The sequence below is a fragment of the Geotrypetes seraphini genome, chromosome 5, assembly GCF_902459505.1.
Source record: "Geotrypetes seraphini chromosome 5, aGeoSer1.1, whole genome shotgun sequence".
Classification (NCBI taxonomy): domain Eukaryota; kingdom Metazoa; phylum Chordata; class Amphibia; order Gymnophiona; family Dermophiidae; genus Geotrypetes; species Geotrypetes seraphini.
The window spans coordinates 185491125-185516487 of record NC_047088.1 but is presented as its reverse complement, the minus strand read 5'-3'; the positions used below and the strand labels follow the sequence as shown (position 1 = coordinate 185516487).

The 25363-nt window shown below is 41.6% G+C and overlaps 1 protein-coding gene across 1 annotated transcript in view; it reads left to right on the top strand.

Moving 5' to 3' along the window:
- The window catches only part of ITGAV (integrin subunit alpha V), a 165261-nt gene that overhangs the window by 109651 nt on the left and 30247 nt on the right, over nucleotides 1-25363 (top strand). Inside the window, exons 15-23 of the mRNA XM_033945921.1 lie at nucleotides 180-287; nucleotides 3312-3370; nucleotides 6097-6251; nucleotides 8643-8780; nucleotides 12287-12354; nucleotides 16008-16155; nucleotides 20034-20126; nucleotides 21198-21277; nucleotides 21799-21879. Of these exons, the coding sequence (XP_033801812.1) occupies nucleotides 180-287; nucleotides 3312-3370; nucleotides 6097-6251; nucleotides 8643-8780; nucleotides 12287-12354; nucleotides 16008-16155; nucleotides 20034-20126; nucleotides 21198-21277; nucleotides 21799-21879 (930 nt within the window). The remainder of the gene's footprint in view (nucleotides 1-179; nucleotides 288-3311; nucleotides 3371-6096; nucleotides 6252-8642; nucleotides 8781-12286; nucleotides 12355-16007; nucleotides 16156-20033; nucleotides 20127-21197; nucleotides 21278-21798; nucleotides 21880-25363) is intronic.

Below are 25363 nucleotides of genomic sequence, written 5' to 3'. Positions count from 1 at the left end.
TTACATTTTTAGATTTTATTACTCTTTTGTTCTTTCTTTGCAGTTCTTCTTTAACTTTCCTATTTTTATGGCGTCCTTTTCATTTCATGTTTTTATATTTTGTATACCGTGCTGTTGGCAAACCGAAGTGCGGTTAAAATTAATAATAAAAATTTTTTTCCCTTTTTATATTTCCTTAGAGCTAGACCAGTTATCACAGTAAATGCAGTTTTAGATGTTTCTCCAAATGTCCTAAACCCGGAAAATAAAACCTGTAAGCTTGACGATACCAGTGCTAAGGTTTCCTGGTAAGTATTATGCGTTCTTGATATATAATTCAATTTCGATGGAAAGGTTAAAATATGCAGTAATAGTCCCAGCGAAGAGCTTAGTTTTTCCCTTCTTGCACCATCATTTTGCTCTCTATTTGTCACTGTAAGGTCTGGGGACCAGTGACAGCTCCCATCCACTCTAGCTTGGTTACATGGCTCTCTAGCTCTTCCCCCAGTACATATTTTCTCCCCATTCCCCATCTTATCTAAACATTTGTAGAACAGCTTAACTCTCAGTAAATTTGCATAACTATGCCATTCTTCCAAGAACTTCTGAAGAAGTTTGGCAATGACTTGCACTCACCGAGGGCTACACAGTGCCACAAGAAAACAGAACAGGTCGTAAAACTAAAAAAGAGTTTGCTGTTGATAACCAACTAAACTGGCTACAAAAATGTTGAGTTGATTATTTATTGAAACAATATGCTGGTATAGTGATATGTACAAAAATTATCAACAGTAAAATAAACTATTGTCGGAAACTACTGTTAATGTGGATATGACTATCAGTCACTTTGAATCAATGATTAGTGGTTACTTGCCACATATGTTTTTAAAGTTGAAAAGTGGGGGACATCATTTGGTCACTACGCCCCCACTAACCATAAGTGTAAAAAAAAAAAAAATCACTCAAAACAATTTTTTGAAAACTTTTAGTGAATGTCAGCAAAAAATTTATACTCGTAAAAAATTATCTTATTATGAGGTAAAGGTACTTGTATACTTCCCTTTTGTGGCTTTGGCATTTCAAAGCTGACATTCAAAGCAGAGGGCACTTGAGGCTTAAATGATTTGCCCAGGGTCACAAGCAGCTCCAGGATTTGATCTTGCAACCTCTGGGTGCAGAGGCAGCAGCTCAACCAGTGAGCCACAGCCCTTCTTCCTGCAATAGTCCCAAATACTCTGGCTTCCTTTTCTGATTTCAGGTTCCTTCCCCCTCCATTGCTTCAGGTACAAACGTAGGGCTTCTTTTACTAAGCTGCCATTAGCACTACCGTATTTTCACTCATATACCGCGCACCCGTGTAAAACGTGCACATGGGTATAGCACGCGGGAAACTGTAATTTATGTAAAGAAATTTTTATATACCGTGCACACCCGTATACCACGCATGCTGCCCCGACCCTCCCGTCGCCACCCGACTCTCCTTTCGCCCGCCCCGACTCTCCTCTGGCCACCCCAACTCTCCTTTCGCCCGCCCCGACTCTCCTCTGGCCGCCCCGACTCTCCTCTCCCCCTTGAAGTCCTGTCCCCACCCTGAAAGCCTGAGGCCCCCCCTGATGTCTGATTCACCCCCCCCCCGCAGGACCGCTCACACCCCCACCATGAAGGACCGCTCGCACCCCCACAGCCTCCCCACCCACCCCCCATCATGGAGAAGCTCCTACCGTTGTCCTGCTGCTTCCTCTGCCGGCGGTCCCGGCCCTTCTGTGAGCCCTGCATCTGCTGCTTCCTCTTCCGGCGGTCCCGGCCCTTCTGTAAGCCCTGTGTCTGCGCTGCTTCCTCTTCCGGCGGTCCTGGCCCTTCTGTGAGCCCTGCGTCTGCGCTGCTTCCTCTTCTGGCGGTCCTGCCCTTTCTCTGACGTCAGAGAAAGGGCGGGACCGCCGGAAGAGGAAGCAGCGCAGATGCAAGGCTCACAGAAGGGCCGGGACCGCCAGAAGAGGAAGCAGCAGACGCAGGGCTCACAGAAGGGCCGGGACCGCCGGCAGAGGAAGCAGCAGGACAACGGTAGGAGCTTCTCCATGATGGGGGGGTGGGGAGGCTGTGGGGGTGCGAGCGGTCTTTCGGGGTGAATCGGACATTGGGGGGGGAGGAACTATGTAAAAAAAAAGTTGTAAAACGCGCTCATGCGTATAACGCGCATGATTATGCACGGTTTGTAAAATTGTGTATAACGCGCGCGTTATATGCGTGAAAATACGGTAATTCTGTGTTTAGCACAGCTTAAAAGGACTTACCAAGGGACAAATGTATTTGTGCAAACCACATGCAAAAAAAATATTAACGTTTTTCTGGAGGGGGGCTTGTCTGAGGGTAGAGACTGGGTGTTTCTGCGCTAATCAATTAGCGCATCTACATCACTGCATGCTGACAGATTTGTGTGGAACATTAATTTGAAAATTGGAAATCGGCCATTTTCCAGGAGCAGAAAAATGGCCTTAGAACATGGAAAAGACCTGCATAAGGCCAGCTTTACTACCACATCTTTATAAAATGAACCCTTAGATTGTGAACCCTTTGAGAGTCAAGGAAATACGTATTGGATCCAAATATAGCTGAGCTACTACTGAAAAGGAATACACTAAATCCAAACAATAAATAATTTATGTAAGGGGTTCCAGAAAGAGCCATGCTTTGTTACCCATGGATGAGGGGTATCATTGTTTGCGCTAGATAGAAGGGAAATTAAAAGGAACAGGGAATCTCCCTCCCCCAAAGGTAGTTGTGAATGAAGGCCTATGGTGCTATGATTTGACACCCAAAGGAGCAGGAGATCCTGAGCCCAAAATTGTTTTGGTTATGGGTTTGGCTAATGATTTTCGTGGACTACTATTTGCAAGACTCTTGAACCATAAGAGGCTCTGAAAGGCTGGCATCTAATCAACATTTATGTTGGCACACTAATTTCAACTCACAGCCGTAGAGAGATGCTTTTGCATTGGAGAACCTTTGTCTTGTTCTGAGCCTTGCCAATACCAGTCCCCCAAATTGTTACCCCTATTTATTGCCAAATGTTGCCAAAGTTGGGGAATTTTGTGAGATATAGAACTGAGGACTCTCATGACAGAATCTGATGTTGCTTAAGGATAAAGAAAACAGTTTGATGGTGTGGTCTTCTCTGCTAATTTCTATATCCTTGTCATTCGGTGCAAAGTGAGTCAGAAACATGGCGTAAACCAGAAGTTAAAATATGCTATAGGAAATCTTCATGGAGATATGTTTTCACTGAGTCGAGTAGTAGTGAATAAAATAGTCCTATTTCATGTATGTTTCAACAGTTTTACAGTGAAGTTCTGCCTAAAGGCTGATGGTAAAGGAAAGCTGCCAAACAATCTCAGTGAGTACAAGTTTATATAGCTCTTAACTTTTCACTGATCTGCATTTACCAGCTGAAAGCTATAGCTAAGATACCTGAAAAATTTATAGCAGTAAATGAAGTTTGTTTATGTGTAGAATAATTGTATAACTGGTCACCTATGTTGGGAGGCAAAGTAGATGCCTGTTTTAAGCCTACAGATACAGGAAGACCAATTTAGGTAGGTTGTGGAGAGGGGAATTAAGACATCCCGGATGGGACATGGAAAATTCTCTGTGTATTTTAAAAAGGCTCTGTCAAATGCATAGCATCTTGTAAAACACCTGCCAGGACATACAGGAGTGCATGTCTCACCACTTCTAGTGTGAGCAATGCTTTAAAAAAGTTGTAGGTAGGAAAATATATGTCCTGCTTTCGCCTGCATGAAAGCATCTGTTTCAAATCACATCCCCGAAGTCCTCCCAACTCTTCAAACAGTCCCAGCTTCCCTACCCCTACTTGATCACCAGCTCAACATCCAGAATTCCACACAACACCTCCAACATCAATTCCCTTATCTGAACAATCTCCAACATCCATACCACTCCATTACAAATCCCCCTCTCCCCAATTTCTCCTTCAAGCTCTTACAAGGATGCCTGCAAGTCTAATGGAAGGACTAGGGTTACCAGATTTTCCGGTGACCCGTCAAAAGCGTGCCAGACTTTGGTGCGCTGAGAATCCCACGGCGACATTTGCGCGCAGGACATGTGTGAACATAAGAAGTACCTCCGCTGGGTCAGACCAGAGGTCCATCATGCCCAGCAGTCCGCTCACGCGGGGGCCCAGCAGGTCCAGGACCTGTATAGTAACCCTCTATCTATAACCCTCTATCCCCTTTTCCTTCAGAAAATTGTCCAAATCCTTCTTGAACTCCAATACCTTACCTTGTCCTATCACGCCCTCTGGAAGCGCATTCCAGGTGTCCACCACCCGTTGGGTGAAGAAGAACTTCCTAGCATTGGTTCTGAATCTGTCCCCTCTTAATTTTTCCAAATGGCCTCTCGTTCTTGTAGTTTTCGAAAGTTTGAAGAATCTGTCCCTCTCCACTTTCTTCAACCCCTTCATGATCTTGTAAGTCTCTATCATGTCCCCTCTAAGTCTTCGCTTCTCCAGGGAAAAGAGCCCCAGTTTCTCCAATCTTTCAGCGTATGAAAGGTTTTCCATACCTTTTATCAAAAGTGTCGCTCTCTTCTGAACCCTCTCGAGTATCGCCATATCCATTAGCACTCTTGGGGGTGGGGGGGGGAGGAATCCCACACTACATTTAAAAGTTCTCACGCTCCCATTGGGGGGGTGTAGGGGGAACCCCCTCCACACACACACACTATACTGAAAACTCCCGAACAGCGAAAGGAGAATCGGGAGTTTTCAGTGTACTTGGAAAACAACCCCCCCCCCCAAACAGGAGCGCAAAGACTTGTAAATGTATTGGCGTGGTTCCCCCCACACCCCCACTCACAGTGCTAACGGGAAGATTTCATAGTGGCAGAAGTGGCGGCGCACATATGTCCTGCGTGAAAATGTTGCCACAGTATTGTCGGCGCGCCAAAGTCCGGAGTGCTTTTGACAGTGTATGGATTTTCCATGTGGTAAAAGAGGACGTGTGGCCCCACCCCGTTATGCTTCTTCAAACCCAGCCCCACACAAACCTCATTTCTTTGGGCCAGGGCTGGAGTGCATCTGCACATGCGCAGATGTGATGTCATCACGTTGCACCCATGTATGAGCAGATGCATTCCAGCCCCAATCTCACCAGCATTTCAAAACCCGGACAAAGTGCCAGGTTTTGAAAAGCCATCTGGACGTCTGTTAACCCTAGGAAGGACAATCCTCAGTCACTTTTGCTTATGGTGGAGCCTGTTTCAAAATCCACCTGTAAACTTGCAGTATTGCCACCAGGGGTCAGACAAAAGAGATGGCTGTGGAATTTTTGAGAATGTGGGAAAACTGATGAAAATTCCATTAGAAAACAGCCGACTAGAGTCTCACCAGGATATTAAGCAAGGTGTTTTAAGAAATCACGAGACAAGATTGACAGCACTCAGTAATTTGAACAGGCAGGAAAAGCACAGAGGTGCACTTGTCTTTATCAAACTGCTAACCCAAAAGCTCTTGTACAAAGTTACCCTGGTTCTGAGGTAGATGCAACTGTGTATTCCATTCTCATTATTGTAACAGGGATGGGCCTGTAGTTTATATTGTGTGGTACTGTGAAATGATAAGATTTCTTTGAGACTCACTTGGAAGTTGATCTAGGAGGGAATAAGAACATAATCATTGCCATACTAGGACAGATTGTAAGTCCATCAAAGTCCTGGATCTTGTTTCCAGCAGAAACCAGTCCAGCTAACAAGTACCTGGCAAGGTCCTAAAAGAGTAAAACAGATTTTATGTTGCTTATCCTAGAAATAAGCAATGGATTTTCACGTCCATCTTAATAATGGCTTAATTTCATAGCTGAAATGTTTTAACCTCTCAAATGCCAAAATAATTTTTGGTTAAGGTGGTTAATGAAACATCTTAATCACATTAGTGGTAGCTTTGTAAACTAGTATGGTTTGCTTATCAAAGTTAATACATAACTGCTTCTAGCTAACTTTTATGATTGCATTACAGAAGGTAGTTTTGAATAACCCAGAAACCTGAGGGGGATGTGAAGTTCTATGAACAATTTCATCTCTTAACCAAACATTTGGATTCTCTAGTGTTCCATGTGGAGCTGCTGTTGGATAAAGTGAAGCAAAAGGGGGCCATCAGGAGAGCTTTGTTTCTGCATAATAGACAGTCTGTCCACTCCAAAGACATGGCTATCATCAATGGGGGTGGCTTACGCTGTGAAGAACTTCAGGCCTTTTTGCGGGTAAGATCCTAGCTGTTCAATATTTTAAGGGAAGCAGCTGCAGAAGAACAAACCTGGACCTGCCCCCCAGGCCCGCCCAGTTATGCCCATCCCCACCCTGTAACGCCCTAATTCTGCCCACAGTCCCGCTCTAGCCCTGCCCCCCCCCCTGCTGCCTTCTCTTGTCAGGCAGGGAGGAAGTCCGCAGATGCCATGCAATGATATCACGTGCAACATCCGTGCATGTGCGCACTTCCTCTCTGCTCAACGCGATTTGAGGAGGCTTTTCAAAACCCGGACGGACCTCTGGACATGTCCTCAAGATTTTCTGGATATACCCCCATAGCAATATGTAAATTTGCTGGGAGCTGAGATGGCTAGGGAGAGAGGACACAAAATACATTCACTTAGGAGATAATGTGCTAGATTTCAGTGAACTTTATTGGACACAGCCTTTTGATAGAATATTATTAGGATTTATTTATTGCCTTTTTGAAGGCATTCACTCAAGGCGGTGTACAGCAAGAAAAAGTCATATATAAACAATAGACAAATTACAGCAGTAGAGATATTCAAATTGCAATACAATGTATGGCATGGTATGCTACATTACATTGTCGACATAAAGCATGATGAAGCATTTTAATAGACAGCATAGGATGTAAGCAAAGATGAAACAAATAGATAAGCTAGAATAACAGGAGTGAGAGAATAAGGGGACTAATGTCTTAAAAACCCATCTTTATGAAAAAGCATTTGCCCCTTCTTAACCTAAATATAGTGGAAGGATCTGGGAGCACAGTCATGCAGTACGAAGTTGTAAATGTTTAGGTCTCTTGTATAATTGTTTGTCTCTGTCCTATTTTAATGGAGTTCAATTTCTGTTTTTAATTTAATCAAACATCATGAACCGCCTTGATTTGCACTGCAACAAAGGTGGTATGTGAAGTCTAATAAACGATATGAGGTCAGAAAGGTACATGAAAATTATCTTAGCTAGGGTAGGAGTGGGTAAACATGGTCTGCTATATAATATGTGCAGCCAGTGATACTCCGTGTGTGTATGTCTGTGTGACTAGCAAGTTAGTTCTTCCATTAATGGCCTGTTTAAAGAGTAGTTTTCACCTGCTTTCTCAAGTAGAGAAAGTATTTTGTGTTAAACAATGAGAGCATTCTAGATTGACAGGGCTACTCCAGAGAAGGCTCACTGGCAGGTGTTATCCTTTGGAGAGGGTGTGGTTAGGGATACTCCTTGGGAGGACCTTAGTGACCTTGGATGAGTAGAGGGAGATCTTGTTCTTCAAATACTTTGAGCCATTTCCTTTAAGGGCCTTGAAAATCAGATAAAGTTTTTTAAATTTAACCCTGTATTGTACTGGTAGCCAGTGAACCCTCTATTATGTCTATATGTCTGAAGACCTGACATGGCCTTGTTTCAGCAATGTTCCTGTGGCATGGGTCTAGATAATCTACATATAGATATATAAACAGACCTAAATAACATTTATAATAAATACTTAAAACCATAAGGAAAACTGAACAGAAAATTATTAAAAGCAATATTAATGTTAAATAAAGTTAATATGAAATTAATGCATGAGACATCCAAGCAATAAGATCATGTCATGTTATAATCTGGGGGATGATCTGTTGAGTGACAATCCTTTATGTTCCCTCCCCCAGTTATTTCCACTCCCTGTGTATCTACATTTTATTGGATTATCATTGTTCAGTTTCAGACTTCTTGGTAGCAGTCTCAATAAGGATGAATGCTTAAAGACCTTTGAAGAGTGGCATAACAAGGGTGAGTGGTATCCGGGACAGTGGCGCCCCTCCCCACCCTCTTCTTTGCCCCTCCCCAATGCTCCTTGTCGATCCACCCTGCCACGCGCACACACCCCTTCCCCATACCTCTTTAATTTTTGTGGCGTGAGCAGCATCATGAACTTGCTGCCCAGGTCATTTTGGCTCTCCCTCTGACGTCACTTCCTATGCGCAGGACCCGGAAGTGACATCAGAGAGCTGACACCGATGCGGGGGCAGTAAGTTCATGACACTGCTTGCGCAGCAAAAATAAAAGAGGTACGAGGGAAGGGATGTGGGGTATGCATGTGGCATGAGGGGGGTCGGGAAGGAGCAGGGGAGGCGGAGAGAACCATACCAAGATGGCACCTGGGGTGGTCCACCCCCTGCCCTCCCTTACTATGCCACTGAGAGGGAGGAAGCAGGTTTAATCTTATAATAGGCCTCTATTAAATATACTTCCTTCTGCAACCAAGCAGAGAATCCAGAGGCTTCCAAATAGCATATTCTTTATCCAAGCCATGATAAAAAGACTAGCTTAACAAGGCATTAATATGAGATATTTCTGATGTTTTCAACTACTTTTGCACTAATTATTTTTCCTTCTAGGATGATTCGGAGTTCAGGGATAAGCTTACACCAGTTACCATTTTCATGGAGTACCAGCTGAATTATAAAACAGCAGAAGACTCAACTGGACTACAGCCTATCCTTAACCAGTTCACTCCCGCCAACATCAGCCGGCAGGTGAGAACTATAACCTCTACTTTTGAAAACTAGAAATAACTAGGGGGAATTTTAGAAGCAATGTGAGCATGGAACAGCTTCTTGCCAGGAAGTCAAGAGATCTCCTAAACATCCTGCTAGACAGTCAAACTCAGAAGTACTGTTCGAAATGCCGAGTTGCAACATGCTCTAGAATTGAATTTAATGAAGCAAGGCTACTGGTGAGGAGGGAGGAGAAAACTACTACTATTTATCACTACTATAGTGCTGAAAGGCATATGCAGCACTGTACATTTTGACATTTAATAGATAAGTCCCTGCTTGGAGGAGCTTACAGTCTAACTTGGACAGACAGACAGACATGACATAAAGGGTTGGGGATGCAGAACCTAACGTGAGAGGAGTATGGAGTTGAAAGCAGTCTTAAGGAAGTGAGCTTTCAACTTTTAATACTGCCAAAAAGGGAGCCCGCTGCAGGGGATTCAAGCAGTTTGTTCCAGGCATATGGCACAGCAAGATAGAAGGGACAGAGTCTGAAGTTGGCAGAGGAGGAAAAAGGCACAGCTAGGAGGGACTTACCAGTTGAGTGGAGATCGTGGTGGGTTGGGTGGTGGACATAGGGGGGAGATAAGTGAAGACAGATAGTGAGAGACAGCTGAATGAATGCATTTGTAGGTCAGTAAGAAGAGTTTGAATTGTATTTGGAAACGGATGGGAAGCCAATGACTTTAGATGAGGGGTAACGTGACTAGCAGCTCTCATGGAATGTGAATCTTGCAGCTGAATTCTGGACAGATTGAAGGGGAGAAAGATGGCTGAGTGGAAGACCTGAGAGTAACGAGTTGCAGTAATCTAAGTGCGAGATGATGATGGTGTGGATAAGGGTTTTGGTAGTGTGCTTGGAGAGGAAGGGTTGGATTTTGGTAATATTATAAAGGAAGAAGCGGCAGTGAAGGAGAGAAAGGAGTCAAAGATGATCCTGAGATTGCGAGCAGACAAGACAGGGAGGATGAGAGCATTTTCCACAAAGACAGAGAACAGGAGAAGCGGGGAGGTTGGTTTAAGCAGGAAGATGAGCAGCTCCGTTGAAGAACAGAAGACGCGGGGAGGTGGGTTTAAGCAGGAGGGGGCATGTGGGGTCCAGTGAGGGTTTTTTGAGGAGGGGTGTGACAAAGGCATGTTTGAAGGCATCAGGGACAATTGCAGTGGATAGGTTGAGGATGTAGGGATAGAAGGGATGACAGTGGGCAAGATAGCGCTGAGTAGGTGAATGGGAATCAGATCAGAGGAGCAGGTAGTGGGTTTGGAGGATGAAAGAAGTTGTCTAGTTTCCTCCTTGATGATTTCAAAGAAGGAGAAGAGGGTGGCAGGTGTTGAGGGGAGGTTAGCAGAAGGGACAGGTGTAGGGAAGGGAAGAGGCAGCCTGATTGAGAGCTCAAGGTGAATCTTCTGGATCTTATTGTAGAAGAACTCTGCCATAGTATGGGAAGAAACTGAAGGGGGTATAGGGGTGAGGGTACTTGGAGTAGGGATTTAATGTGATGAAAAGATGGCAAGGGTTGGAACGAAGAGAAGTGGTTAAGTGGGTATACAGTACTCTCATGATATTCGGGGGGGTTCCGTTCCAGGAACCCCCGTGAATCTTGAAAAACTGCAAATACGGTATTTCATGTTGGAGACTGGAGAGGGGCAGCGGGAGAGGCAGGAGAGAGCAGCCAGAGCGCCAGCGAGTGCAGGAAAACACTCGCTGTATGCTCCGACTGCCTCTTCCTGCACTAAGTCAGGCCTTACCAAACAGGAACTGCGTGTCAAAGCAGTGATTTCCTGCACTCGCCGGTGCTCCGACTGCTCTCCCGCTGTCCTTTCCTTGTCAGCGGTTTGCGGTCGGAAAATACCGCGAATGACCGGGACCACAATCGACCGGGGGAACACTATAGTATTCTTGTATGGCCAGTGAGATGACAGACTGGAATGATGTCAGCATAAATTTGAAGTGTATGAAGTCAGCGTGCATAGACTTTCCATTTCCTGTGTTGCAGATTTTAATGTAATTTGCAAACGAGCAAATATTTTTCGTTAACACTTTTGTCGTATTCATGAAAATACTGAACAGAACCATCACAAGATGCATCCCTGGGGCATACTTCAAATAAATTCTATCTTTGTAATAATCTCCATTTACAACTATTCTCTGTTGTGTATCCATCAGCTGGTTTCACATCCACTCAACCACTTTTATCACTTTGGATCCATTATTAAGCTGACCAGTTTGTTTTTGAGCCTTTCATGCAGAGCAGAATAAAATATTCACTGTCTTTTCAGGATATTGCAAGCAATAAGTAAGCTGGCAGAAAGGATGGAATTTGTCTTTTGAATTTTTCTTATGCGAGATAGACGTTAATTTCTTCTATTATGTTGTTTTATGGATTGTATAATCTGAAAAGTTAATTTAAAAAAAAAAAATTATTCTATTATATTATGAATATGATGGGGGTCATAATTATTTCCCAGACTCCACTCTAAACTCCATCAATGTTTTCCCCTATTTAATTTACTTGCATAAAAAAAAATCAATTGGTAGTAGCTTGTCTTTCTTTGATTATGATTATTTTGATATTGTTGCTAGTTTAATGTAGCTGAGAAAGTTTCATGGAATTAACATAAGGATTCTCTGTTTTAAGGAGTATTTGGTAGATGTAGGTTGTCCTACTAGTAATATTTTGCTGCTTTTTTTTAAATTGGAAGTTATAAATATTTTGCCAGGTACACTAGAGTATTACAGTTTATTCAATATTTTTACCCTTGACGTCAGAAAGAATATGTAGATTGTTGACCTTGATTTTCCTAGATCTCACATTTTTCTGGCACACGAATTCAGAGTTTGCACTGCTTATTTTGAATCTCTGCATTACCATTTTAAAGAGAACATGGAAGAGGCGATTTATAAAGTCGTTTTCTGGCCCCTTATATAATAGTAATCCCTGTTAAAGTGAACACTTTGGCATAATTTCATGTACTTTACTGGTAGGTGTGCACAGGGGCAGAGATTGGGAGGAGCATGCATGTATGTTCATAGATTATCCAAATCTGCAAATTTACTTAAAAATTATAGGTACATCTGTTAATGTTTGTGCTTGCATTGTATGTGTGATTTCTACCTCTTACAATATTTTATAAAAGCAAATAGTGCCTTCTTGTCTTTACAAAATTGTTTAAAAATAGGGGCTTGAAAACATGCCAACACTAGATGCCTTCTTTTAAAATTATCCTCGGAATGTGTTCAACCTATATAAGCTTTTCCTTGGATGCATTCAGAAATTAAAGGGAATACAAAAAGGGAACGAAAGGTCAGTCTTCAGGAGCCATATTCCAAGCCCATTACACCTCCAATTCCATTGACAAATTGTGTTAGGAGATTTTGGTATTCATTTTGGAACTAGTTAAGCAGTTGCAAAATATTTGTGGGAGATATGGAAAAGATCTTATGGTGAAAAAACTGGCTATGAACATTTTTTCCTTGTTACCAGGCTCATATTCTTTTGGACTGTGGTGAAGACAATATCTGTAAACCAAACCTGAAGGTTGCAGTAGACAGGTAAAGTAGACACTAGAGTATTATATTATTTAATGTGTAACAATAAATAAATTGTAGTGACAGTAAAACCAACAATTTATGAAAATGTCACTCACCAGCAGTGGACTCAATTTCTCAGATCTTACATTCTTTTCAATTAGCAGTGCAATACTGTGAATTTAAACAAAAACAAATCAAACAAAAGCACTTTAAATATACAAATATTTCTAAAACAAACATTTTCACTCCCCTTCCCCTTAACTAATGAAAATAGAACCACATGTATAATTTCAATAAATTAGATATAAAGAATAATAATTCTTTCCCATCTCTCTCCCTCCCACTCTGGATGTGTAAGGAGGTCATATAAAAAGAAAAGGTACATGACAGCTATTGTGACTCAATAAATGATGTCAATGGGCTCCACACCATTTTAAATGCACTACTATATCCTAAAATCTCAGTATTCATTCTTTCATATTTGTAGCTAGAACATAAGTTTGCCCACCAGAAAGTATAATTAAGTCGATCAGAACTCTTCCAATTGTGTGTTATCATCTGGATGGCTATTCCCGTCATTATTAAGAAAAAACGGCTTTTATTCTGTGGAGAGCCCTCCAAAACCTACTGTACCTACATTAAGATGACACCTGCAGGCATAAGGGTTATTGTTGTGGTGGTTACAGTATGTTTTGGGTCGGTTTTGGAGGGCTCATCATAGAATATAAGCAAGTTATAGGGACATCTGTACCTGTTACTTTTAATGTGACATTCGCTACAGTACTTTTATGCTCAGCTGTCTGAACAGTTTGCTAAGAATGCAGGCTGCCTGGAGGTCGGGAAAGATTGCTTTTCTGCATTTTTCATGTGGACGTCTTTATATTTGGGAATGGCCAAAAAAGATACATACCGTATATACTTGAATATAAGCCAAGATTTTGGGCCCCAAAAAATGGCCCAAATGTTAATAAAGATAAAAGATCATGGACTAAAAGGCATCTCAGTGGTGTACAAATAATTCTAAAATAACAGTAAAAGAAATAAATAAAAGAGATTAAAAAAATATATATATAATTAAAAATTAACAAATCAACATAACACAAACTTTAAGGATTATTTTTTATGGTGTGCCTAGTTCCTGTTGTTACTGCTCTTGATATTGTGACACTAGCGGCCTCTTTTACAAAGGTGCGCTAGCGGCTGCGCGGCGCTAACGGCCCCAAAGCCCATAGAGATTTAAAATGCTTCGGGGATGTTAACGTGCGGCAGCCGCTAATGCGGTTTTGTAAAAGAGGTCGTAGGAGAGTGTTTCATTGTCATTACAGATTTTATTAGGGCATAAAGTTTTGAAACAGTTGTCTCATTTGTCTAATCCTGATGGGTTGCCTGCCAGTGTTTGCAAAGCCCATTGCTGCATTCACCTAATTTTCATCTTAAAAGAATTGGAGTCTGAATACTTAATATTTTTGTGCTGGATGTTCTTCTTCCTCAGAGAGACTGTTCAACTCACAGAAGTCTCTTTAAATTTAAGAACAGTTTGCAAAATGACTTCTAACAGGATTAAAACACAACACAATCTTTCCAGATTTAATTCAGAACTGTATATTGCTTTTATGATTCCCCCTTAATTAAAACAGAAACCCCTAGATTCTGTATATGGTGACTAAAGCTGCGTGTGCAAAGTTGGCCATGAGGCCAAATTGTGTATGCAATTTGTTTAACAATCCAATCGTCACCGATAATTGGCCACTTAACAAGTAATTATTAGCATTAATTAGAATTTATGCATATAACTTTCTAAGCATATTCTATAAAGTGGTGCACGTAAACTCTAATGTGTGGATCTGAAAAAGAGTGTGGTCATGGGAGAGGCATGGATGGATTGTGGGCGCTCCTAAAACTTAAGTGTACTATTATAGAATGCTAGTCTTTAAGACCATTACATTAACGGGTGCTAGAACAGATGTGTGTGTCTGTCTTTCTTTCTCTCTCTCTCTCCTTGGCCGCTTTCTGTCTGTCTGTCTTTCTGTATCTCTCTTTCCTCGGCTGTCTACCACCACCCCTTGCCTGCTCCCCCTGTCCAGCAGTAGCCCTTCTCCCTTCGTTTTACCTCCCCCCCTATCCAGCTGTACCTCTTCACTGCTCCCCATGTCCAGCAGCAGCCCTTCTCCCTTCATGTTACCTCCCCCCCTGTCCAGCAGCACCTTTTCCCTGCTCCCCCTGTCCAGCAGCCCTTCTCCTGTTACCTCCCCCCTTGTCCAGCAGCACCTTTTCCCTACTCCCTCTGTCCAGCAGTAGGCCTCCCTTCCTGTTACCTCCCCCCCTGTCCAGCAGCACCTCTTCCTTGATTCCCCTGTCCAGCAGTAGGCCTTCCTTTCTGTTACCCCCCCTGTCCAGCAACACTTCTTCCTTGCTCCTCCTGTCCAGCAGTAGGCCTCCCTTCCTGTTACCTCCCCCCCTGTCCAGCAGCACCTCTTCCCTACTCCCCCTGTCCAGCAGCACCCCTTACCTGCTCCCCCTGTCCAGCATCCAGCTTCCTGGTCGTTCGTGTCTGCCCTCCTCTTCAAAGCAGCCAGTACTTTCCCTCTGATGCGATCCCGTGCGTCAGAGGGAACGTGCTACCGAGGTGCAGAGCGGCCTGCGAGGTTTGCTAAAGCCGGCCGCGAACCTCAGCAGGCTGCTTTTGAAGAGGAGCAGCGGCGGCAGCGGTTGGTGAGTGAGGGTGGGAGGGGGGAGTCGCCGGCGTGTTCCCTACTTCCGTGTTCAAAAATGGAATTCGGCATGGACCCAGAGACCACAGTGGCAGGGATCACGCCATCCTAAGGGTTTTATTATAGATGCCCAATCCAGGCAGAAATTAGGTGTGGGCATTTACATCAGGTTTAAGGTGGCATAAATGATTGCACTTATATTTTAGTCATGGGGCCGGCCACTATGCATATTCTATAAATTATGCCTAACTTTAGGTACAGTTTATAGACTAGTGATAAGCGTGGGGTTTTTTTTTTTCCATGCCAGTTTTTCCAGTGCCATACATAATGGTTGTAACTACTGTTGAAGAAAATCTACTACGTAGGTTAAAAACTTACAAAATAAATTTAAAACGCAATATAAAATAATGTATTAATAATCCACAAATTTAAGTTTCAGTCCCAAAATGAAACCTTCCATCATAGATATCTTACAGAAAAGATACAAGCATCTTCAATTGTTCTCTGATTTAGGAATTAGGAAGATTTCTAGTGCCCGAGTGATACTATTTAATTGTTTTAGTGTACCATTTTGGAGGCTCCTTGCTTGGGGTTACCAGATGTTCAGATTTCCCCAGACATGTTCTCCTTTTGTGGACATACCTGGGGGTCCGGACAGCTTTTCAAAAGTTGGCACTTTGTCCGTGTTTTGAAAAGCCTCCTCAAATTGGGTCGGGCAGGGAGGAAGTCCGTGCATGCGTGCGTGTGACGTCATCGCTTAGCATCTGCCCATGCGCGGACTTCTTCCATGCCTGACAAGAGCAGGGACGGGATTAGGGTGTTACAGGGTGGGGATGGGCAGGCCTGGGGGGCGGGTCTAGGGGGGTTCAGATTTTCTGATTGGAAAACCTGGCAACCCTATCCTTGCTGCCTGTTTAATATCCTTTCTTTCTGTGAGAAATAAAATAGTTATTTTGCATCCAGTGAACAGAAACGGATCTATATAGGAGATGACAGCCCTCTGACTCTGATTGTCACAGCACAGAACCAGGGAGAAGGGGCCTACGAAGCTGAACTGATTGTGGAAATTCCTCCTCAGGCAGACTTCATTGGGGATGTTCGCAACAGTGAGGTAGGACATGTAAATCAGGCCATTTTCAGGTGTTCAAATGGCTGTGGTGTGATTTGAGATGATTTCTCTTTGAATACAAATGTGATACTGAGGAAAAACATGTTAATGACATAATTTTAGCTTTAAAATAGGTATTTCAGTCAAAACTTAGGTGGCAGTGACTGTCTGCAAATATCCTGTACAATGTTTCTTGGCAGGTAAAATTAAGTGAAGCCCTCTGTTCTCCTCATGTCTTTCTTAGTAGTTTTCTTTGACAGTTAAATGGATAAACTTTCTGAATTATATGCTCTTGTTTGTTGTCTGATATTGTTCTGGGTCTGCAAAACAACTCCAGGCACACGGGGTTTCTGATTAAGTCCTGGCTGGTTAGAAGTGCAATGTATTAATGCTATAACGCGTACAAACCAAAAGATAAGCAGACCACACAGCAAAAGAAAATAGTCAGTTTATTCAACTAAACAGTGCCCGATGTGCCCATGTTTTACCCTGAAGGCTTTGTCAGGAGCAGAAAACTGTCAAACAAATGAAATATACTCAGATAAACAACTTAACAATAATAAAATCTTCATGCATAAAACATACATATTTCACATACACAATGAGTGCATGCAAAGATGGTTCTAGACCAAATCAGGAAAAACTGCAGACAATATGTACAAGATGCAGGCTGTGTTTATTATATCAAATATTAAGGGCTCCTTTTACTAAGGTGCGCTAGTGTTTTTAGCGCACGTACAAGAATAGCGCGCCAGCTGAAAAATTATCACCTGCTTAAAAGAAGGTGGTAGCGGCTAGCGTGCGCAGCATTTTACCGCGCACTAAAACTGTTAGCGCACCTTTATAAAAGGAGCCCTAAAAGCGCTCAATAATACCACATTTTTACAAACCAAGGGATCTGACACGGTCCTTGTTTCGGTAAACACGCCTTCCTCAGGGGTCCTAACAAATATGGATAAAAATAAAAATACCTAAGAATGTACAATTGATATACAATTATTGGACTTGTGGTGTGCTTAAGTGATAGAGTGATAATCTATATAATGATTCTTTACCACATTGTATAGATTATTACTTTATCACTTAAGCACACCACAAGTCCAATAATTGTATATCAATTGTACATTCTTAGGTATAGAAGAACACCAGATTCATCTGGTGTGATATAACATTAGCTGAGCTGATGTCACCAGCTGGTAATATTTATTGAATGATGGCGTGGGTAAAATGGGAGGGGGGACAGATAGTGAGGGGAATATATGAGGTGTTGTCAAGGGTCTGTAGAATAAGGATTGACAATTTTATAAGAGGAGGTAAGAAAGGGTTAATAGATAGAGCTTGTAAGAAAGAAAAATGATTAGGGAGGTTGCTAAGGTGATGGGGTGGAGCAGTCACTTGATTGGTTGGATGTTGTGGCACTCGAGTGAATTCTGTGAGGAAAGGGGAACAGTAGAGTAGTCTCTTCAGGAAAAGATTATCCCTCCCTCCCTCCCATTTGTGCTGATGTTATGTTTTGTGTCAGTGTTGTGGGGTGGGGTGGGGTGAGGGGTTTACATGTTATATGTCGACTTGAGTGGGTTTGGTGGAGCTTATGGGGTTGGGGGGGAGGTGGTCGCAGCTTTGGGTGGGGCGGAAAATGGGGTTTGGCCCAGTTGGATCTGGGAGATGAGCAGTTAATAAATAAATAAATGTGACACTCGTATGCGATACCGCTGCGAGGGGAAGCATGACCTTGCGTCACCGTGGATCATGTTTGGGGGGAGGGGAAGCATGACCTTGCGTCACCGTGGGTCATGTTTGGGGGGAGGGGAGGGGAAGCATGGCCTTGCGTCACCGTGGGCCGTTTGGGGGAATGTTATAAATTTAAAGACTTAACTGGAGCTAGTTTCGACACCGAATAGCTCCCTTGGGGTGTGTGAAATATGCATTGGGGGTTTGTTGGTTTTTGGACACAGATTGCATTGTAAGTGAAGATAATATTCAGATAGATAATAAAGCTGCGGCCAAATATTTATTCCAATAAAACTGAGTTGTTTGATTATTGATTGATGGTGATTAGCTTTCAGTTGCAGGTGATGGGAATGCGAATGCTAATGTTATTTTATTTTTATCTTTTATTTTTATTTAGACCAAATCAGTTCATACAAAACTCTACAAGTGCAGTGAAGGTGGACTGTATCAGATATAAAATAGTATAGAAAACATGAGTGGTAGAATATTCGGTCAAGAAAGGTGATGTAATAATTACCAGTGCTTAGTGTTCTCACAATTCAGTGCAGAAGTATGAGTATTTCATATAAAACAGCCATTGACAGCGAATCAAAAATTAAATGACCTAGAGGGAAAGAGAAAAACATTTGTCCCTCTAAAGATAACAAATACAGGTATGTCTACAAATTATAAACTTAGGCTAGTGAAGTCGTGCTTTTTTGAACATCATTTTGCACTGTTAGTTCAGATGTTAGTTACCTCAACTTGATTACTGTAATTCTTTATATTTGAACTTAACATCAAAACTGATCAAAAAATTGCAGTTGCTCCAGAATACTGCGGCTAGATTAATTTTTGGTCTAAAAAGTTATGAAAGTGTTGCAATTAGCATATAAGAATCTTCATTGGTTATCAGTTGAGAGGCAAATTAAGTTTAAACCAGATTGCATAGTTCATCGTATATTACAGACTGACTCGTCAGATAATCTAATTTTTCAAAAAAATTTTAATTTAAAAATTTTTCAATCATTACATTACAAATATAATGAACAAGGAAAAAAAGGAAGATATTACAATACATAAAGGAAAACACATCATTTCAATATTTTTTTTCAAGCCCATAACACTGGAGTGCCACATTGAAAATCCAGAAAGAAATAAAGGTAAACAAATGAATGAAATATGAGTCTAAAAACTTTGACACGCAGCTCCTGATTGGTGAGGCCTGACTTTAGTGCAGGAAGAGGTGGTCGGAGCATACCACGAGTGATTTCCTTCACCCCGCCGGCACTCCGGTTGCCCTCTCCTGCTGCTCACTCCTGTCTCCCCCGCTAAAAAACGTATTCGCGGTTTTTCAACTTTCACGGAGGTTTCTGGAATGGAACTCCCGTGAATATTGGGGGGAGTACTATATATGGCATATATATAAAATTAACTCCAAAAGAAAAGGAACCCTAATTTACAATAATTCATGATGAATAATAATATTAATCCATTCCAAATTATGAAAAATTTTGAATACATCATAAATAGCCCAGTTATGATATAAATAACTTATACCTTACATAAAATGCAAAGTAATAAAACAACTAGAACAGCATCAAAAGATAGACTTGAACCAGCCAACCTAAGACCTCTATGTTTGTATTCAACTGGCTGCTATAACCACTAGACTACTTTGACATATGGCAGGAGAGCTCATTCAAAAATGCAATGGCCCATGCCAAAGTCAGTCCACATTACAGTCTTTCTGGTACTTTGTTTTTCTCTCCACTTTAAACATGATTAAAACATCATCTGTTTTGTGGTTTGTTTGTTTTTTTTAATTTGTTCTACTCTTGCCTTTTTGCAAGGCTGATGTAGAGAGGGAGGATGCAGACAGGACAATTTTCCTGGATCCCCTAGCCTTTCTGAAGCTGAAAGAGATATAGCCAGCTGGTGGGCTTTGGGACCCTTCCAATTTTCTGTCCTTTGCCTTAACATGTTTGACATGAGCCCTGCCCTTTTGAACTGTATTTTGATTTAAGTATTTATAACTATCCTATCACATTGTGTTTGTACAAGATGATGGTGGCATGAAACCAGATCGAACTGCTTATGTAACTTAGATTAATGTAGTTGCTATTGTTCAGTGCTTTACAACCTCTCTTTTTTTTTTTCTCCTGTTGCAGTCTTTATCAAGATTGTCGTGTGCATTTAAAACAGAGAATCAAACCCGCCTGGTAGTCTGTGACCTTGGGAACCCTATGAAAGCTGGAACAAAAGTATTGTCTTCCTTGTAGCTTATGACTTCAATTTTCTTTTCTTTTTTTTTTTAAATCAAATTTCAAAAGAAATATACACTGCATAAACATATATAATGATAAAGAAATAACTTGCCTTCTACAGACCACAATTTTTGTCAGCAGTTTTCAAAGGGATTTCATTTAGATAACTTAGGAACCCTGCATATTTTAAGGGAATGCCCTGACCCACCCATGCCACTCCCATGGTTATGCTCCCTTTTCAGATCCATGCAAAAGGACATAGGACGAGATGCACTAATTAGCGATCGTCGTTAAACCTGTTTTCACAGCTTTAGCGACGATCGCTGTTACCGACCCAATGCACAAAACGGCCCACTATAAAAGGGGAGGGGGACCGCCTGGGCACAGTCTTCGCTGGGGTGCTGGTGCATCTCCTCCTCTCTGCTGCACCTCGTATCTCTTTAAAAGTTTGCCGGCATGAGCAGCATCTACCACTTGCTGCTCATGCCAACCTCAGCTCCCTTCTGATGACACTTCCTGGTCGTGGGACTAGGACATGATGTCAAAAGGGTGCGGAGGCTGGCGTGAACAGCATGTGGAAAATGCTGCTCGTACCAACAAATATATCAAGAGGTACGCAGGGGCTGGGAGTGCATGGCATGGTGGGGGAGGGGTGCATGGCACAGCAATACTGGGCGCCACCGCTCCTGGCGCCAACCTCCCTCGCTATGCCAATATGTGCACTGAAATTTAGTGGTTTAACCAACCAGGAGCCATTTCTAGCTGGTTAAATTGCTTTGAATATCGACCTCTTTGTTTTCATATAAATTAACTCTGTGAGAGAAGGTGAAAAGTATTTATTATTTTCGGAAGTGTTAGTTGATGAAAGAAGAGGTATATTTCTGCTTCTATGAACTCAGAAAGCTCATATACTCTATTTTGGGAGATCACATTCTAATTCACTGTGTCCCATGCTTTAGCTTTGCTGATAATTATACTAGCTTCCATATCCAGTATTATATTTTTAAAAGTCCTCCAGTACAGATTTGCTAAGTCTGTTTCATTGTGTTTCCTCCCTCTCTCCTTTAGCTTTTGGCAGGTCTTCGTTTTAGTGTCCATCAGCTATCCGAAATGGAAAATTCTGTGAAGTTTGATTTACATATCCGCAGGTACAAATGAGGCTTGCACTACTAACCCTTTACTGTCTGCAGATATCAACAATTTCCAGAGTATACAAGTATTTCCTGAAACATAATTTGAATACCTGGTAATACCTCAGGATTCATGTAGTGGTGGAACCAGAACCTGTGTTTCTTTTTTCTTATTATAAATATAATTGGCTTAATTTTATGAACATTGAATAATTCCAATGGAATTACATGTATTCTGTAAAGGTGGCAAGAAGGGAGCTGAAGGAAAAGGAATATTAAGATGGGGAAAGTTGTATAATATACAAAATATTTATAGTATTTTATGCAGTCATAGCTTAAACGTGTGTGTGTGTGTGTGTGTGTGTGTGTGTGTGTGTGTGTTTTGTTGGAAAAGCTTGCAAGATTAAGCAAGCTATTCTTTTCATAAATAAATGATACTGTATTTACAAGTTTCAGGTTATTACCAGTATCTTGCATAGGAAGTACTTAACTGTGATGCATTCATTAACTCTTGTTTACTTATACCTTCTCTGTTGCAGTTCTAATCTGTATGACAATGTGAGTCCAGTGGCATCTTACGAGGTTAATCTTGCTATTTTTGCAACTGTTGAGATTAGAGGGTGAGTGCTGATATTCCTTTCAAAATTAGGTATTTATGTACTGTTTGCTCTGAATGACTACATGAACAGGTTTTATACCCCCTCAGCCCTTTCTTCCATCTCTGAAGGCCAAGGAAATAATTACCAGACACAAAAATGTAGTTTAAACATCCAAGGCCTTGGGAGTTTTTGACATTCTACCAAATGGTAGAATACCAACCAAGAATCTCCCCGAATTACAAGTGACTGGCCATTTTATTGGGTTTATGACATCACTAAAGGAAATAATTAAACATATGTAGTTGGTACATCTTCCAATTGAATTGCAATTGTTTCATTAAAGTCCACTGATAAACTGCATATTCCAGCAATGTTCTATTGGTTAATTTCATGTCACATGGTTTCTCAATCATATTTCATTAGTAATTTTCGCTAGCAACAATAATGACTTAGTTATCACATGCTATTGGTTTCACCCCTGTCAGCAATAGAGGGAGTAACAAAATGTTCACTTAGGACACACTGACCCGCTAAGATTCATCTATTTCCCAATCTTACAGGAATCTGACAGGAAATAGCAACATGTTAGCAGTTATCACTGATAGCAGCTAAAAGGGACATATGTAGCTATCAGTAGCCACTAGTAAAAAACAAAGAAAGATCAACACAAACCTTTGATAGGTCTGGCTCAATATGTGTTAAGAATCTTCCTAAAATCATTTTGTTGGAAAAACCTACAAGATTAAGCATGTCATTCTTTTCATAAATAAATGATAAAATATTTATATGTTTCAGGTTTTTACCAAAGTCTTCCATAGGAAGTACTTAACTGTGATGCACAGTTTAGGAAGAGGGTGAGAGGGTTTCATTGATCAGTTAAAGAGTGCAAAAAAGGATAAGATTGCCTATAGACAGACTAGATAGCCTACTGAAGCTGTCTACCTAGGAGATTATAAAGAACTGCATTCAAAACAGTACAAGTGTGTATTTTTACCAATAGGAAAAGTGGGTAGTTTTCAGGTACCACACTCAAGTTCAAGTTTATTTGATGAATCGCTTATTTAGTTTTACTAAGCAAGGTACAAAATTGATAAAAATATAAACATATATTTAGACATACAATTTTAAATTTAGGAAAATTGGTTAGACAAATAGTCTTACAAACCAACTAATACAAAAGGTAAGAGGGAACAGAACTACAATTCAGTATTTTTAAGGTACAGAGGAGAACCATATATGGTGAAAACAATAAGGAGGGAAGAGTGCAATCAAAGAAGGAATCTAAGGTTAAAAGCATCTTTAATAAGAAAACTTTTTAAATTACTTTTAAAACGACTCAAGTCATTTTCCTCTCTTAAATGCTGAGGCATGGCGTTCCAAAGCTGCGGTGCCATCACTGAAAATATATCATGTCGTAGTGTTCAAATAACTTTCAAAGAAAGGACTACTATAAGCTTTTGATTAGTAGGCTGGAGAGAACGCAAAATGCTATAAGGGATGAGTAATTTATCAAAAGTAGAAATTTTGAAGGTAATACGATGGTTAATTGGAAGTCAATGAGATTTAGTCAGAAAAGGAGTTACATGATCATATTTTATTACCATTGTGGATGAGTTTAACGGCAGTATTCTGAATTATCTGAAGGCGCTTTTTTCTTTTTGTGTTATATTTATTAATAGAGAATTACAGTAGTCGAGTTTTGCAATGATTAAAGAATGGACTAATATATTTAACGATTTTGGTTCCAGAAACTTGGAAATTGAGCAAATCATTCGCAGCCTATAGAAGCAGAATTTAATAATACTACTTATGTGATCGTGGTAGGAAAGTTTGTTGTCGATGATGACTCCAAGTATTTTTAATGAAGTTACAAGATCCAAGTGAATATTATCCAGAGTAAAAGAGGCACTCAAGTTTATTCCCTTCTTCCATGGAAAGAGTAGAGATTTTGTTTTCTGTATGTTTAAGGCTAGCATGTTGGAATTTAGCCATTGTCTAACCCTCTCAAGCTTTTTATTAATCTCAAGTATCTCTTCTTTATTTTCCGGATTCAAAGGGTGTAAAAGTTGGATATCATCGGCGTATGTAAAGGTGGTGAAGCCGATAGACTGACAAAGACCTAAAAGGGGATAACAAAAAGATGTTGAACAATAATGGAGACAGAATGGAACCATGAGGAATTACATAATTAAGAGTATAGGGTTTGGAAGCAGTATCATTAAAGATACAGAAAGAAATACAGAAGATAACAATAATAAATATCCAAAATTATTCTCTCAAACTTGTTATATCATATTTTTCGCTCTATAAAACGCACCCACCTGTAGAGGAGGAAAAACCAAGAAAAAAAATTCTGAACCAAATGGTGTGCCCTGTACCCTGTCCCCCACCTCTGGTGGTCGGGACAGGGCACGTCTAGTGGTGGGCACGTCTAATGTTAGGCACGTGTAGTGGCAGCCCCAAGCCAGCCAGCTTCCCCCGTACCTTTTTAAATCCTCCCATCGTACCTTTTAAAATGCCCCCCGCACCATTTAAAATGCGCCCCATCCCCCCGTCGTACCTTTTAAAATGCATCTTATAGTCTGGTGGTCCAGTGGTGTATCGGCCAGCAGTAGCGTGCTTTCTGCACTCCTGCTTGGGCCTGCGCCACTTCTGAATGGCTGCTATTAGTTCTCGCAAGTTCCGTGAGAACTGTCAGCAGCCATTCAGAAGCAGAGCATTAATGCTTTATGTCCCCACATTTATATTAAAAACACTCACAAATGAAAATTGAAAAAAATCTCCAAATCTTATCAATACCTGATTCTGTCCCCATTCCACCTCCTCTTATCCTCCCCCCCCCTCCAAACACCTTCCCACTCCCAAAGTTTGCAACCATCTACTTAGGTAACTTATTCTCCCATAGCCCCCATGTGAAAAAACATCTAAATGTTTATAACTACTAATAACAGGAAGATATTTTTTTCTGGTTTAAAGAATGAGTGTGTTACCCGTCATGGTGGAGTCCTGAGCAATTTCACGACCAGACGCTGGAAGGGAAGTTTGTGAATCAGCAGCTCAGTGGACTTCTGGTAACGCCCGATTAAACGTAGGGCCTGTACCTGGCCTGTAACGATGTGGTTTCTTGACCCCTCCAGTAGAGGGAGCACTCTTCTTCACGGCTTTCGTGGCCAGTTGCTTCCTCGGTGCCTTACCACCAGTGGACTTAAGGGCAGTTTGCTTAGTACGAGCCATCTCCCTACAAGCTGCTCTCTCTCAGATCTCGCACGGTGGCTATAGAGAGCTTGAGCGGCTGGGGCGGTGTCTGTAAAGAGCGCGAGTGGCTGGGGATGCGATGGTGCCTCTGCTGCGGGCTGGCTAGCTGCAAACACAACTCGCGCCATATCTGTAGAGAGCGTGAGCGGCTGGGGACGCGACGGTGCCTCTGCTGCGGGCTAGCTGCAAACACAACTCGTGCCATATCTGTAGAGAGCATGAGCGGCTAGGGGCACGACGGTGCCTCTGC